Source organism: Physella acuta, unplaced genomic scaffold (assembly GCF_028476545.2).
Source record: "Physella acuta isolate Inbredline_101_S28 unplaced genomic scaffold, ASM2847654v3 ptg000698l, whole genome shotgun sequence".
NCBI classification, from domain to species: Eukaryota; Metazoa; Mollusca; class Gastropoda; family Physidae; genus Physella; species Physella acuta.
The window spans coordinates 36,289-51,964 of NW_026732217.1; the positions used below are offsets into that span (position 1 = coordinate 36,289).

At 37.4% G+C, this 15,676-nt stretch overlaps 1 protein-coding gene across 1 annotated transcript in view; it reads left to right on the forward strand.

Annotated features, from left to right (window-relative positions):
• LOC131949442 (multiple epidermal growth factor-like domains protein 6) overlaps positions 1-15,676 on the forward strand; it is a 55,093-nt gene that overhangs the window by 23,859 nt on the left and 15,558 nt on the right. The window contains exons 14-21 of the mRNA XM_059311347.1: positions 5,189-5,375; positions 6,537-6,662; positions 7,872-8,000; positions 9,130-9,258; positions 10,944-11,072; positions 12,436-12,628; positions 13,712-13,905; positions 14,405-14,533. Coding sequence (XP_059167330.1) covers positions 5,189-5,375; positions 6,537-6,662; positions 7,872-8,000; positions 9,130-9,258; positions 10,944-11,072; positions 12,436-12,628; positions 13,712-13,905; positions 14,405-14,533 — 1,216 coding nt within the window. The remainder of the gene's footprint in view (positions 1-5,188; positions 5,376-6,536; positions 6,663-7,871; positions 8,001-9,129; positions 9,259-10,943; positions 11,073-12,435; positions 12,629-13,711; positions 13,906-14,404; positions 14,534-15,676) is intronic.

Below are 15,676 nucleotides of genomic sequence, written 5' to 3' on the forward strand. Positions count from 1 at the left end.
GTAAAATTACATTATTATTCAATAAATCTAGACACAAGAGAAAACAATTAAAACAATTAAATTTTTTAATAAATTATATTAGTTACTTCCCATATATAAAAAAAAAAAATCAAAGAAACCAAGGGATACAACTTATAACTGAAATCAAAATATATTTTAAATATTGAAAAATCATATAATGGTAAAAATTCTAGATCATTTGCTTGTTATTTTTTAAACCAAGTATTTAGAAAACTTTTCTGTCATTTTGTCTATTTATTATACTTTTAGAATTAATTTTAGAGTTATCGCTTGACTCTAGTTTAATTAGAAAAATATTAGCCATATTAAATATACAATATCTAGACTTGCAAAAGATTATTTAATTCATAGTTCGTTCTGTTCCGGCAATATGGGATACATCTTTTGTTATTTTTTTACAAAGTAAATTATCATTATTTAAAATGTTTAAAATAAATATAAATAAACCGGGAGTGATCTCCCCTAAACTTTCTCGAATATTCTTATATAAAATAACAGGGGATGGGAACTCGGGCTATAGACATGATTTTTAATCCATTTTAAAATACTTAAAGTTTTAAAAATAGAATAAAATCTCGTAGACACATTAATTGCACACCAAGTGAACGCCAAATAAACAAGTTAATTAAAAAGTCTAGTGACAATTTTAGCGCAATTTCCTTATGTTATCTAAAAATAGCTCTGTCGAAGCGTAAATGAAGAGCAGAGTTAGTAAAATCATTGGTTAGTTATTAAAGCGTTTTTTTTTTTAAATTTTTTTTTTCAGTATTTTACATGTTTTATTTACAATAGAGTTACATGACTAAAAACCATTGCGCGCCTACTGAACGTGATGACGCAGCCATTGAACGTGATGGCGCAGCTATTGAACGTGATGACGCGTGTGGTGTGGTTGGAAAAAATGCCTACTAATTCGGTCCAAATTTTAATTAATTAAAAAAAAATGTGTGACCGAACGAAAGGATATTTTTGAAATCTTTCTTCAGCAATATTGTTCTAAATTATGGCAGGAATCGATTGGTACATGTTTGAAGTCGCTAAGTGGTCAGGTTGTCGAGATATGGGCCAAAAACTGCATTTTTTCGAGGTTTTTTGGCTTTTCCAGGAAATACATGAAAGAAACCCGGATTTTTTATGGCCTATGCTCATTCTCGTAACTTGCTTAACATAATTGCTTTTGGAACTAGTCATCGATATTGCTTCGTTGAGGAGGAGATACGACTTAAAGCCCGGACAAACATTCATCCATACATTCATTCATCCATTCATTCATCCATCCATTCCCAGAAATGACGAGTTAATAAACGCAATTCTCCAGAATGGAAATTGCGCTAAAAAGCGTATAATAGTGCGCAATATTATTAGTACTTTTAAAATTTACATTAGTTTTTTTTAAATCGGAAGTAGCGTAAATTACTACTTCCAGTCAACGGAAATTACTCAAAATTTAACAGAATGTAGAGAATTTGATCTTTTACTTACATGTGAAATTTCATTTATTTATCTGAAATAGTACTGAAGTTATAGGATTTTGAAAAATTCAAAGTAGGAAAAGTACCACTTCCGGTTATCGGAAATCGCTCAAAAGTTGTTACGGATCTACGATTTTGATAAAATACTTATATATGAAATTTCATCAACCTAGCTGTAACGGTACTCAAGTTATCGTGTTTACACACGGACAGACAGACAGACATACGGACAAGATTGCAAAATTATGTTTTTCCGTATCAGTGAGGTGTAAAACGTCGAGATTTGTAAAAATCTCGATTTTTTTTTTTTTTTTGCACGATTACAAGACTTTCTCTATACTTCGTATATACGAGAAAGTAAAAAAGGGGGAGGACAGCAATAGATATAGCTGTTTGAAAGAAAACAATGTTTGATTTGATGTGTCTCATTGTACACAACAGATCATCCAGCCAGGCTGCTTATAATATTTAAAATATTATTTTCTTTAAAATCCTGATTTTTCAACATAAAGGGTTTCTTGCACTTTTGGATACTTTGTCCATTTTGTATTAAGAAAATAATAACGTTTATGAAAGAAAAAACTTTCATGTGTTTAAAATACCATTTTTATGACCCCATTCAATTAAATAATAATCATTTTTTCTCAATCTTATAAGCCTGATTAATTGGCAGAAATGCTATTAATTTTTAGCTTTACCCTATCAAACAAGAGCATGCATCTGTAAGCCTGGGTATGTTGGGTAAATGTGTTAGTCACTTGATTCTATCAGACAGGAGCCTGTATCTGTAAGCCTGGCTATGTTGGGTAAATGTGTTAGTCACTTGATTCTATCAGACAGGAGCCTGTATCTGTAAGCCTGGCTATGTTGGGTAAATGTGTTACTTGATTCTATCAGACAGGAGCCTGTATCTGTAAGCCTGGCTATGTTGGGTAAATGTGTTACTTGATTCTATCAGACAGGAGCCTGTATCTGTAAGCCTGGCTATGTTGGGTAAATGTGTTTGTCACTTGATTCTATCAGACAGGGGCCTGTATCTGTAAGCCTGGCTATGTTGGGTAAATGTATCACTTGATTCTATCAGACAGGAGCCTGTATCTGTAAGCCTGGCTATGTTGGGTAAATGTATCACTTGATTCTATCAGACAGGAGCCTGTATCTGTAAGCCTGGCTATGTTGGGTAAATGTGTGACTTGATTCTATCAGACAGGAGCCTGTATCTGTAAGCCTGGCTATGTTGGGTAAATGTGTGACTTGATTCTATCAGACAGGGGCCTGTATCTGTAAGCCTGGCTATGTTGGGTAAATGTGTTACTTGATTCTATCAGACAGGAGCCTGTATCTGTAAGCCTGGCTATGTTGGGTAAATGTGTTACTTGATTCTATCAGACAGGGGCCTGTATCTGTAAGCCTGGCTATGTTGGGTAAATGTGTTACTTGATTCTATCAGACAGGGGCCTTTATCTGTAAGCCTGGCTATGTTGGGTAAATGTGTTTGTCACTTGATTCTATCAGACAGGGGCCTGTATCTGTAAACCTGGCTATGTTGGGTAAATGTGTTACTTGATTCTATCAGACAGGGGCCTGTATCTGTAAGCCTGGCTATGTTGGGTAAATGTGTTACTTGATTCTATCAGACAGGGGCCTGTATCTGTAAGCCTGGTTATGTTGGGTAAATGTGTTTGTTACTTGATTCTATCAGACAGGAGCCTGTATCTGTAAGCCTGGCTATGTTGGGTAAATGTGTTACTTGATTCTATCAGACAGGAGCCTGTATCTGTAAGCCTGGTTATGTTGGTTAAATGTGTTTGTTACTTGATTCTATCAGACAGGAGCCTGTATCTGTAAGCCTGGTTATGTTGGGTAAATGTGTTACTTGATTCTATCAGACAGGAGCCTGTATCTGTAAGCCTGGCTATGTTGGGTAAATGTGTTACTTGATTCTATCAGACAGGATCCTGTATCTGTAAGCCTGGCTATGTTGGGTAAATGTGTTTGTCACTTGATTCTATCAGACAGGAGCCTGTATCTGTAAGCCTGGCTATGTTGGGTAAATGTGTTACTTGATTCTATCAGACAGGAGCCTGTATCTGTAAGCCTGGCTATGTTGGGTAAATGTGTTACTTGATTCTATCAGACAGGAGCCTGTATCTGTAAGCCTGGTTATGTTGGGTAAATGTGTTACTTGATTCTATCAGACAGGAGCCTGTATCTGTAAGCCTGGCTATGTTGGGTAAATGTGTTACTTGATTCTATCAGACAGGAGCCTGTATCTGTAAGCCTGGCTATGTTGGGTAAATGTGTTACTTGATTCTATCAGACAGGAGCCTGTATCTGTAAGCCTGGCTATGTTGGGTAAATGTGTTACTTGATTCTATCAGACAGGAGCCTGTATCTGCAAGCCTGGCTATGTTGAGTAAATGTGTTACTTGATTCTATCAGACAGGAGCCTGTATCTGTAAACCTGGCTATGTTGGGAAAATGTGTTACTTGATTCTATCAGACAGGAGCCTGTATCTGTAAGCCTGGCTATGTTGGTTAAATGTGTTTGTTACTTGATTCTATCAGACAGGAGCCTGTATCTGTAAGCCTGGCTATGTTGGGTAAATGTGTTACTTGATTCTATCAGACAGGGGCCTGTATTTGTAAGCCTGGTTATATTGGGTAAATGTGTTACTTGATTCTATCAGACAGGGGCCTGTATCTGTAAGCCTGGCTATGTTGGGTAAATGTGTTTGTCACTTGATTCTATCAGACAGGAGCCTGTATCTGTAAGCCTGGCTATGTTGGGTAAATGTGTTACTTGATTCTATCAGACAGGGGCCTGTATCTGTAAGCCTGGCTACGTTGGGTAAATGTGTTTGTCACTTGATTCTATCAGACAGGAGCCTGTATCTGTAAGCCTGGCTATGTTGGGTAAATGTGTTACTTGATATCAGACAGGGGCCTGTATCTGTAAGCCTGGCTATGTTGGGTAAATGTGTTTGTCACTTGATTCTATCAGACAGGAGCCTGTATCTGTAAGCCTGGCTACGTTGGGTAAATGTGTTTGTCACTTGATTCTATCAGACAGGAGCCTGTATCTGTAAGCCTGGCTATGTTGGGTAAATGTGTTTGTCACTTGATTCTATCAGACAGGAGCCTGTATCTGTAAGCCTGGCTACGTTGGGTAAATGTGTTTGTCACTTGATTCTATCAGACAGGAGCCTGTATCTGTAAGCCTGGCTATGTTGGGTAAATGTGTGACTTGATTCTATCAGACAGGGGCCTGTATCTGAAAGCCTGGCTATGTTGGGTAAATGTGTTACTTGATTCTATCAGACAGGAGCCTGTATCTGTAAGCCTGGCTATGTTGGGTAAATGTGTTTGTCACTTGATTCTATCAGACAGGAGCCTGTATCTGTAAGCCTGGTTATGTTGGGTAAATGTGTTACTTGATTCTATCAGACAGGAGCCTGTATCTGTAAGCCTGGCTATGTTGGGTAAATGTGTTACTTGATTCTATCAGACAGGAGCCTGTATCTGTAAGCCTGGCTATGTTGGGTAAATGTGTTGCTTGATTCTATCAGACAGGAGCCTGTATCTGTAAGCCTGGCTATGTTGGGTAAATGTGTTTATCACTTGATTCTATCAGACAGGGGCCTGTATCTGTATGCCTGGCTATGTTGGGTAAATGTGTTACTTGATTCTATCAGACAGGGGCCTGTATCTGTAAGCCTGGCTATGTTGGAGACCTCTGCAATCAGCAATGTGATGAGAACTACTTTGGCAAAAACTGTGAGAAAAAATGTGACTGCTCCGCTGGTACTAAGTGCAATCACGTGACTGGTCATTGTTTGGTGGAGTGTCCAGCAGGATGGACAGGGCCCAGATGTACTGAATGTAAGTTTTATGTTATTTAGTTTGTGTTCAGTGTTGTATTTTTTAATTGTAAATAACCATTTACTTTTGCATGAGTTCATCGTTAAACTGATAAATTCCATTGAAAAAAAAAATTTAAAGTTCCACGAGCAAGTTTTAAGTTCAACTTAAAGAAAAATTAGATGCAGGAAAATATAATTTCAAAATCACAAAAATTTAGTTCTATTAACCCTTCGCTGTCTTGTGCAGCAGAAAAATAAGATGCTGGAAAATATATTTTCAAAATCACAAAAATTTAGTTCTATTAACCTTTCGCTGTCTTGTGCAGCCCAAAGGGCTGAGATTTTTTTAAACGTCAGTATGCTGCAGAAAATGCTGTTTAGTCTACAATTTTTTTTACTATTAAGTTCTTTTAGCTGCTTTTTATTTTAAATGTAAGTAACATCGTAATTTAAAATATGCACGATAAACTGCATCCATTATCCTCTGTGAATTGCATTGTTTAAAACTTGAAACTTATCTGGATTTTTCAAAAATAAATTACTCTTGCGTAGAAAAAAATAAGAGTTTATTTCCCTTAGTTCAGTCATATGTCAAGAATTTTTTTTTACACTTGGATAGTAAAGGGTTAAGTATTCATCAAACTCGTGAATTAAATGTATTTGTACTTAGAAAAAGGCTAAAATATATATAAGTGGAAATTGAATTTTTAAAAACAACTCATGCATGCTGTCATTTTCATATCATTTCTGATTTAAATTGCTTGTTAGTTTAACTAAATGTTTTTAATGTGTAAGATAGAGCTTGTATTAACTAGTTATTTAGATATCTGTCTTTGATTACGTCTTTGATTACTTATTTTTTTAATTCTGCTTTTTGCTAACCCTAATTTGTTTTTATTTTCTTTCTTTTTATATATCAACTGCTACCTTGTGTCCTTATTTTTAAAAATCCCACACCCTATATTTACTCAATCCCCCACACCATAAATTGATATAACATTCTCCACCCTTTATTGAATAAATACCCCACACCTTAAATTTTCATCATTTCCCACACCATAAATTTGATTACATTACCACTTAAACCCATGATCACCCCCACCCCCATTCCAAAAAATACAAATTCTGTCCACTGTCCACTTACCACCAAAAATGGACTCCCCACCCTCCCCTAACTCAGCCTGTCCCCTGGGGAAACATGGCAAGTATTGCCTGGAAGATTGTAAATGTGAGAGCAACTCATGCGACCCTGTGACTGGAAAATGTATTTGTCATGCTGGTTTTCATGGCAGAACCTGCCGGAAACGTGAGTTGGTTTGTTTGTTTTTATTCTCGTCCAGATCTTCCACACTCATGCCAACTATCTGGCTAATATATTAATCTATTTTTGGGAGTATCTGTATTTGAATTTAAATTATACAATAAGATACAACATTCATATAAAGTAATTTATTTTGGGATTTCTCTTATAATGTTATTTAAATTATACAATAAAATGATTTTAGTTAATCAGTGTATTTTGTGAGATCCTTTATTAGAATTTTATTAGAATTAAAATTATACAATAAGATTATGTAATATTCAAATAATTCGATGTATTTTTTTTGGGAGTTCCATTATTAGAATTTAAACTATTATATGATTCAATGTATAAATAAATAAATCCATTTTTTGGTATGTTTATCAGAAATTCATAAATTGATACATTGTATTATTTATTTTCCCAATACAATCGTTAAAATAATTAAATGACTGGTTCGTGCTGTACTTATTTTGTTAGCTAGTTGTTCGAAAAAAACTATTTTCTAGTTACTTTGAAAGTGCTTTTGTTGTAATAGTTTTTAACCTTTTGTTAAGTGTCGCAATATATGTACAAATAGATTGTATGTTGTAGTAAAAAGGTGTTTTTTGTTCTTTTTTCAAAAGACTAACATATATTTCCATCCTAAAAACTAAAAACTAAATTTAGATTTAAAATACTGTGCCTATAGATATAAATGAATATAATCCTCTTGGCCACAGATCTACAAAGTTTAATTAAACTATATAATTTAAATAAAAGTCATATACATTCGCATTAAAAAAACTTTTACTTTAAAAAGGTAGAGGTCAGTTTATTTCTTTAGATTTTGAAAAATATTCTGTGGCGAGCACAAAGCTTCATTGCCTTCACCTAAATTATGTTTGCTACCTATGTGCTAGGCGGCTCAAGCCAGACTTTTTTCAGCAGTAGATTTAGGATTGGTGGTGTAATTGTACCATCACATGAGACTACAGATACATAGAAGTTAACACAGGTCTAAAAAGTATAATTTAAATTATATAATTCAAATAAAAGTCATATAAATTCAACATAGGTACCTATGTGCTAAGCCACTCAATCCATAGACTTGCTTCAGTAGCAGATGTAGGATTGGTGGTATACTTGTGCCATCACGTAAAATGACAGATAGATAAAAGTTAAATGATACCCAGTGGGTATGGCTAACAGAATTGATGTGTTGTCTTGTTACAGCCTGCCCAGATGGCAGCTGGGGTATCAGCTGTAAGAACAAATGTGCTTGTGAGAACGGCGCCACCTGCGACAGGATTACAGGGGAGTGTCTCTGTCTGGATGGATGGTATGGTCGTCACTGCCATGAAGGTGAGTGTCTAGGTCGAGTTGGAGTGTCTAAATGGATGGTAGGACCATCACTGGTGTAGATGGATGGTAGGACCATCACTGGGGAGTGTCTAAATGGATGGTAGGACCATCACTGGTGTCTAGATGGATGGTAGGACCATCACTGGGGAGTGTTGAGATGGATGGTAGGACCATCACTGGTGTCTAGATGGATGGTATGGGTATTACTAGTGAGTGCGTGGATGGTAGGACCATCACTGGTGTCTAAATGGATGGTAGGACCATCACTGGTGTCTAGATGGATGGTAGGACCATCACTGGTGTCTAGATGGATGGTAGGACCATCACTGGTGTCTAGATGGATGGTAGGACCATCACTGGTGTCTAGATAGATGGTAGGACCATCACTGGGGAGTGTCTAGGTTGATGGTAGGACCATCACTGGTGTCTAGATAGATGGTAGGACCATCACTGGTGTCTAGATGGATGGTAGGACCATCACTGGTGTCTAGATGGATGGTAGGACCATCACTGGTGTCTAAATGGATGGTAGGACCATCACTGGTGTCTAAATGGATGGTAGGACCATCACTGGTGTCTAGATAGATAGTACGACCATCACTGGTGTCTAAATGGATGGTAGGACCATCACTGGTGTCTAAATGGATGGTAGGACCATCACTGGTGTCTAAATGGATGGTAGGACCATCACTGGTGTCTAGATGGATGGTAGGACCATCACTGGTGTCTAGATGGATGGTAGGACCATCACTGCCAATAAGACAATGGCTCTTTAAGTACAATGGTACAAGTTATGGTACAAGTTAACATAACTGACATCTATTTGTCAAAATGTTACTCCATTTATTTTTATTTTACATTTAACAATTCACTTACGATCTTCCCGTTACAACATAAGAAGCCAGGGGTTAATGTACATTTTAATATAAAATACAAGTTCAGTATCAATACAATTTTCTGTGTAATACCTGTAAAAAATAAATGTTCAGCATAATAATTTGTCCCAAGCAGTTTACATTCAGAATCAATGCAAAAATTTTCTGTGATGTATGATAGAACCAATTTAGTTATCCCAAATAAAATATGTCTATGTGAAACCTGATGAAACCAATGTTGTTGTTCTCCCTAGCTTGCCCCAAGGACAGGTTTGGACCCCAGTGCACCTCCAGGTGCATGTGTGAGAATGAGGGCAGCTGCAACCCACAAGATGGCACCTGCACATGTAAACCTGGGTGGACAGGACAGATCTGTGACAGAGGTGATTTGTGGGGGCAGTTATGGGCTTGGTCAAAGGGCTTTTGATTTCTTTACAACCAATGGCTAGGTTGAGGGGCTTTTGATTTCTTTACAACCAAGGGCTTTTGATTTCTTTACAACCAATGGCTAGGTTGAAGGGCTTTCGATTACTTTGCAACCAATGGCTAGGTTAAAGGGCTTTTGATTTCTTTACAACCAATGGCTAGGTTGAAGGGCTTTCGATTACTTTGCAACCAATGGTTAGGTTGAAGGGCTTTTGATTACTTTGCAACCAATGTCTAGGTTGAAGGGCTTTTGATTACTTTGCAACCAATGTCTAGGTTGAAGGGCTTTTGATTACTTTGCAACCAATGGTTAGGTTGAAGGGCTTTTGATTACTTTGCAACCAATGGCTAGGTTGAAGGGCTTTTGATTACTTTGCAACCAATGGCTAGGTTGAAGGGCTTTTGATTACTTTGCAACCAATGGCTAGGTTGAAGGGCTTTTGATTACATTTTTCAACCAATGGCTAGGTTGAAGGGCTTTTGATTACTTTGCAACCAATGGCTAGGTTGAAGGGCTTTTGATTACTTTGCAACCAATGGCTAGGTTGAAGGGCTTTTGATTACTTTGCAACCAATGGTTAGGTTGAAGGGCTTTTGATTACTTTGCAACCAATGGCTAGGTTAAAGGGCTTTTAATTACTTTACAACCAATGGCTAGGTTGAAGTTGAAGGGCTTTTGATTACTTTACAACCAATGGCTAGGTTGAAGGGCTTTTGATTACATTTTTCAACCAATGGCTAGGTTGAAGGGCTTTTAATTACTTTACAACCAATGGCTAGGTTGAAGTTGAAGGGCTTTTGATTTCTTTACAACCAAGGGCTAGGTTGAAAGGCTTTTGCTTTACAACTAAAGAAGGCATTTGTTTACCACTATAAAAAGGGGTTGTGTGGTCAGTACCAAGTATACACTGCCACCTTATTTCATTACCTGAACTCCACATCCAGCAGTTTCAAAACTGATTTTGTCTATAATGAAAACTTTAGGACAGTTGTCTTTAATTTTATGTTGTGCTCAGTTTGTCCACAGAGGATTTAACCTTCATTTTTGTGCATGTTTTTAGTCATTGTTTATATTTGTATGTGTTTTAGTCCAATGATTGTGAATGGTTTAATTATTTTGTTTATGTTTGTGTATGGTTTGGTCTGTTTGTTTATATGTGTGTGTGGTTTGGTCTGTTTGTTTATATATGTGAAAGGTTTGGTCAGTTTGTTTATATTTGTCTATTGTTTGGTCTGTTTGTTTATATATCTGGATAGTTTGGTCAGTTAGCTTATATGTGAACAATTTGGTCAGATTGTTTATATTTGTGTATAGTTTGGTCAGGTTATTTATGTACCCTTTGGTCAGTTTGTTTATATTTGTGTCAATTTGTTTAAATGTGTATGATTTGGTCAGTTTGTTTATATTTGTGTCAATTTGTTTAAATGTGTATGATTTGGTCAGTTTGTTTATATTTGTGTCAATTTGTTTAAATGTGTATGATTTGGTCAGTTTGTTTATATTTGTAAATGTTTTAAACATGTTGCTTATACTTGTGTATGGTTTGATCAGTTTGTTTATATTTGTGAATGTATTAAACATGTTGTTTATATTTGTGAATGTTCTATACATGTAGCTTATACTTGTGTATGGTTTGACCAGGTTGCCCACCAGGAACCTATGGAGACGGCTGCTCCCAGAAGTGTGAGTGCCAGAACAGTGCTGACTGCGACCCAGTGACTGGCGAATGTTTGTGTGTGCCAGGATGGAGGGGACCAAACTGTGATCAGAGTAAGTTGTTCATTTACCATGTAAGTAGTAAGTCAAGTTCCCTTTCAAACCTGACGGTCTATGGGGCAAGTGAAGTAGAGTTCATCTTTTTTTTAATTCTACCTCAAGGGATGGAGTGGTCAGCTTTATGCCCAGCTGCTTTTACTTTCCCTATATGAGATAGGTACACATCAGAACTGAGTGGAATCAGGGAGATTCTACTGACTTGAAACAGGATTCGAACCTTAGATATTTGGGTTAGCAGTCTAGTGCTCTACCACTAGGCCATGCTGTCCAATCAGTTACCATGGGTACTTGTTTACTTATAATCTATGATGGTTATATGGTAAATTAATTTGTGTTTTATTTCATGTATCTTATAATATCTATAATTATATGTATCTATGTATTATATGTATCTGTTTTTTACTTTCTCGTATATACGTAGTATAGAGAAAGTATTGTAATCGTGCAAAAAAAAAAAATCGAGATTTTTACAAATCTCGACGTTTTACACCTCACTGATACGGAAAAACATAATTTTGCAATCTTGTCCGTATGTCTGTGTGTGTGTGTGTCTGTCTGTCTGTCTGTCTGTCCGTGTGTAAACACGATAACTTGAGTACCGTTACAGCTAGGTTGATGAAATTTCATATATAAGTATTTTATCAAAATCGTAGATCCGTATCAACTTTTGAGCGATTTCCGATAACCGGAAGTGGTACTTTTCCTACTTTGAATTTTTTAAAAGCCTATAACTTGAGTACTATTTCAGATAGATAAATGAAATTTCACATGTAAGTAAAAGATCTAATTCTCTACCTTCTGTTAAATTTTGAGTAATTTCCGTTGACAGGAAGTAGTAATTTACGCTACTTCCGATTTCTCAAAAAACTAATGTAAATTTTAAAAGTACTAATAATATTGCGCACTATTATACACACCTTTATTAGGCGTTCGCTTGGTGCGCAATTGTTTTTTACTGAGATTCTATTCTATTTTTAAAAGTTTTAGTATTTAAAATGGATTAAAAATCATAACTATATCCCCAGTTACCATCCCCTTGTTGTTTTATATAAGAATATTCGAGAAAGTTTAGGGGAGATCACTACCGGTTTATTTAGTATCTGTGAGGGAGTGTATCTTTCAATACAAATGGGTTTATCTTTTATTTAAATAGTTTTATCAGTTACACTATGACTATCTCATGTTTACATTAACATATTGTGTTAAAAAAATTTTTTTAATAGGTTCAAAGTTATCTATTATTTTTGGTTTAAACTACTACCCTAAATTCTGATGTGACTACCACATACATTCTATGGGTCTTGTATGTTATATGACTACCTTATATGTTAATATGGCTATCTTTCTATGTTCCCAGAGTGCCCTGAAGGCTACTATGGCGCAGGCTGTAGCAAGCCGTGCAGATGTCAGCATGGCGCCACCTGTGACCACATAGGTGGCGCCTGTATGTGTACTGCAGGATGGAGGGGCCGGCACTGTGAGAAAGCTTGTCCTGATGGTTTCTATGGCCTGGAGTGCCAGAGTATGTGCAGCTGTGGGGACTGGGCCAGGTCTGTAGATTTCATACGATGCCATGTTTTATCATCTATGTGACTTATTTAAGATTGATTGTTTTTTTTTTTTTTATAATATGCCTACTCAAGTCACAAACCAGTACATTTTTGCAGAGGCGTAGCGACCCTTCCCGGCGCCAGGGGACAAACTTTCGATTTGCACACACCCCCCCCTCCCCTCAAACTTTCGATTTGCAACCCCCCTCCCCTCAAGCTTTCAATTTATTTTTCCAACCCATTTTAGCACCCCCTAAGGTCGGCGCCCAGGAACTTATGTGTGTCCGCCCCCCCTCGCTATGCCTCTGCATTTTTGCTTTAAAAAATACTAAAATTATAATTTTTTTGCCATATTTTACTTCAATGTGACAAGCAAAAAAGGACCACAGGGGATAAACCACAGTTCTCATAGCTTTCTACTTTTGAGAAAAATGAGATTTTGTGTTTGAGATCCTTTGCTGTTCCATTATGGCATGGTTTTTAAAATCCTAAATATTAACGGGATACAGATACACTAGTACCACATGAATATGGAACTAACTCAAAAATTTCAAAAAGTAGACATCTGTGGTTTATCCTGTGTAGTCTTCAAATGTTTCTTACATTTAGTATATACTTTGGGTTGATGGTTTTAACAATTTTTTAATCTGGCTAGGAAAAAAACAGTACTTTTTTTTAAAAATATAAAATGGGTTTTATGACCTCAAATGGCAAATGACTATAGCTGGAGATTACAGCTGAAGCAGTCTAAAATAACAGTGGTTATTCTTATCCCTGCCTTTAAATGGTGTTTATGTTATTGCAGTTCCATTTCATGATTTTAATTTATTAATTTGGATTTGTTTCTGCTGTTGTTCCATTTATTAAATTTAATTTACCCCAATGCTCTGTACCTGGGATTAGTTTGTGTTTTTACTGTTCAATTTCATAATTGTAATTGACACCAATGTTCTGTACCTGGGTTTATTTTGTGTTGTTGCTCTTCCATTTCATGATTTTAATTTCCCCACTATCCTGTACCTGGGAATAGTTTGTGTTGTTGCTGTTCCATTTCATGATTTTAATTTCCCCACTCTCCTGTAGCTGCGACCCTGTGGATGGAGCCTGCCACTGTGCTGCAGGCAGCATGGGCAGTACCTGTAACCACACCTGCTCACCTGGCTCCTGGGGGCCGGACTGCGAGCAGACCTGTGATTGTTTGAATGGCGGCACCTGTGACCCTGTCACTGGCACGTGTCACTGTAAACCTGGATGGAAGTCGGCCAAGTGTGAAGAGCGTAAGGCGTTAAAATGTTTCTTGTCATGTGCTGAGAGTTTTAATTCATCTTTCATTTTCTGACAACCCCACTTACAATCACAGCTCTACAAATACTGACAATCACATCTTCCTACACTGAATATTACATCTCCCTACACTGACAATTACAGCTACCCATACTGAAAATCACAGCTTTCCATACTGACAATCACAACTTTCTATACTGACAATCACATCTCCCTACACTGACAATTACAGCTACCTATACTGACAATCACATCTTCCTAAACTGAATATCAAATCTCCATACACTGACAATTACAGCTACCTATACTGACAATCACAGCTTCCTATACTGACAATCACAGCTTCCTATACTGGCAATCATAGCTTCCTGTACTGGCAATCATAGCTTCCTGTACTGGCAATCATAGCTTCCTATACTGATAATCACAACACTGACTTTTAAGTACAAGCAACATTAAAGATATATATATTAATATTTTCCTATTGTCCAGCTTGTCCCATGGGCATGTATGGCCAAAACTGTGTGTACAGATGTTTCTGTATGCACGGAGGATCCTGCCATCCTATCAATGGCACCTGTAACTGTACAGCAGGCTGGGAGGGTATTGCTTGTGAGAAAGGTAAGTTTGGTGGAACTGTTGTCATCAATGGCACCTGTAACTGTACAGCAGGCTGGGAGGGAATAGCTTGTGAGAAAGGTAAGTTTGGTGGAACTGTTGTCATCAATGGCACCTGTAACTGTACAGCAGGCTGGGAGGGAATAGCTTGTGAGAAAGGTAAGTTTGGTGGAACTGTTGTCATCAATGGCACCTGTAACTGTACAGCAGGCTGGGAGGGTATAGCTTGTGAGAAAGGTAAGTTTGGTGGAACTGTTGTCATCAATGGCACCTGTAACTGTACAGCAGGCTGGGAGGGTATAGCTTGTGAGAAAGGTAAGTTTGGTGGAACTGTTGTCTGACATTTCATACAATCAATGGTACCTGTAACTGTACAACAGGCTGGGAGGGAATAGCTTGTGAGAAAGGTAAGTTTGGTGGAACTGTTGTCATCAATGGCACCTGTAACTGTACAGCAGGCTGGGAGGGTATAGCTTGTGAGAAAGGTAAGTTTGGTGGAACTGTTGTCTGACATTTCATACAATCAATGGTACCTGTAACTGTACAGCAGGCTGGGAGGGTATTGCTTGTGAGAAAGGTAAGTTTGGTGGAACTGTTGTCATCAATGGCACCTGTAACTGTACAGCAGGCTGGGAGGGTATAGCTTGTGAGAAAGGTAAGTTTGGTGGAACTGTTGTCTGACATTTCATACAATCAATGGTACCTGTAACTGTACAGCAGGCTGGGAGGGTATAGCTTGTGAGAAAGGTAAGTTCTGTGGAACTGTTGTCATCAATGGCACCTGTAACTGTACAGCAGGCTGGGAGGGTATAGCTTGTGAGAAAGGTAAGTTTGGTGGAACTGTTGTCATCAATGGCACCTGTAACTGTACAGCAGGCTGGGAGGGTATAGCTTGTGAGAAAGGTAAGTTCTGTGGAACTGTTGTCTGACATTTCATACAATCAATGGTACCTGTAACTGTACAGCAGGCTGGGAGGGTATTGCTTGTGAGAAAGGTAAGTTCTGTGGAACTGTTGTCTGACATTTCATACAATCAATGGTAACTGTAAAGCAGGCTGGGAGGGTATTGCTTGTGAGAAAGGTAAGTTCTGTGGAACTGTTGTCATCAATGGCACCTGTTGTGTGGAAGTCTGACATTTTATCTAA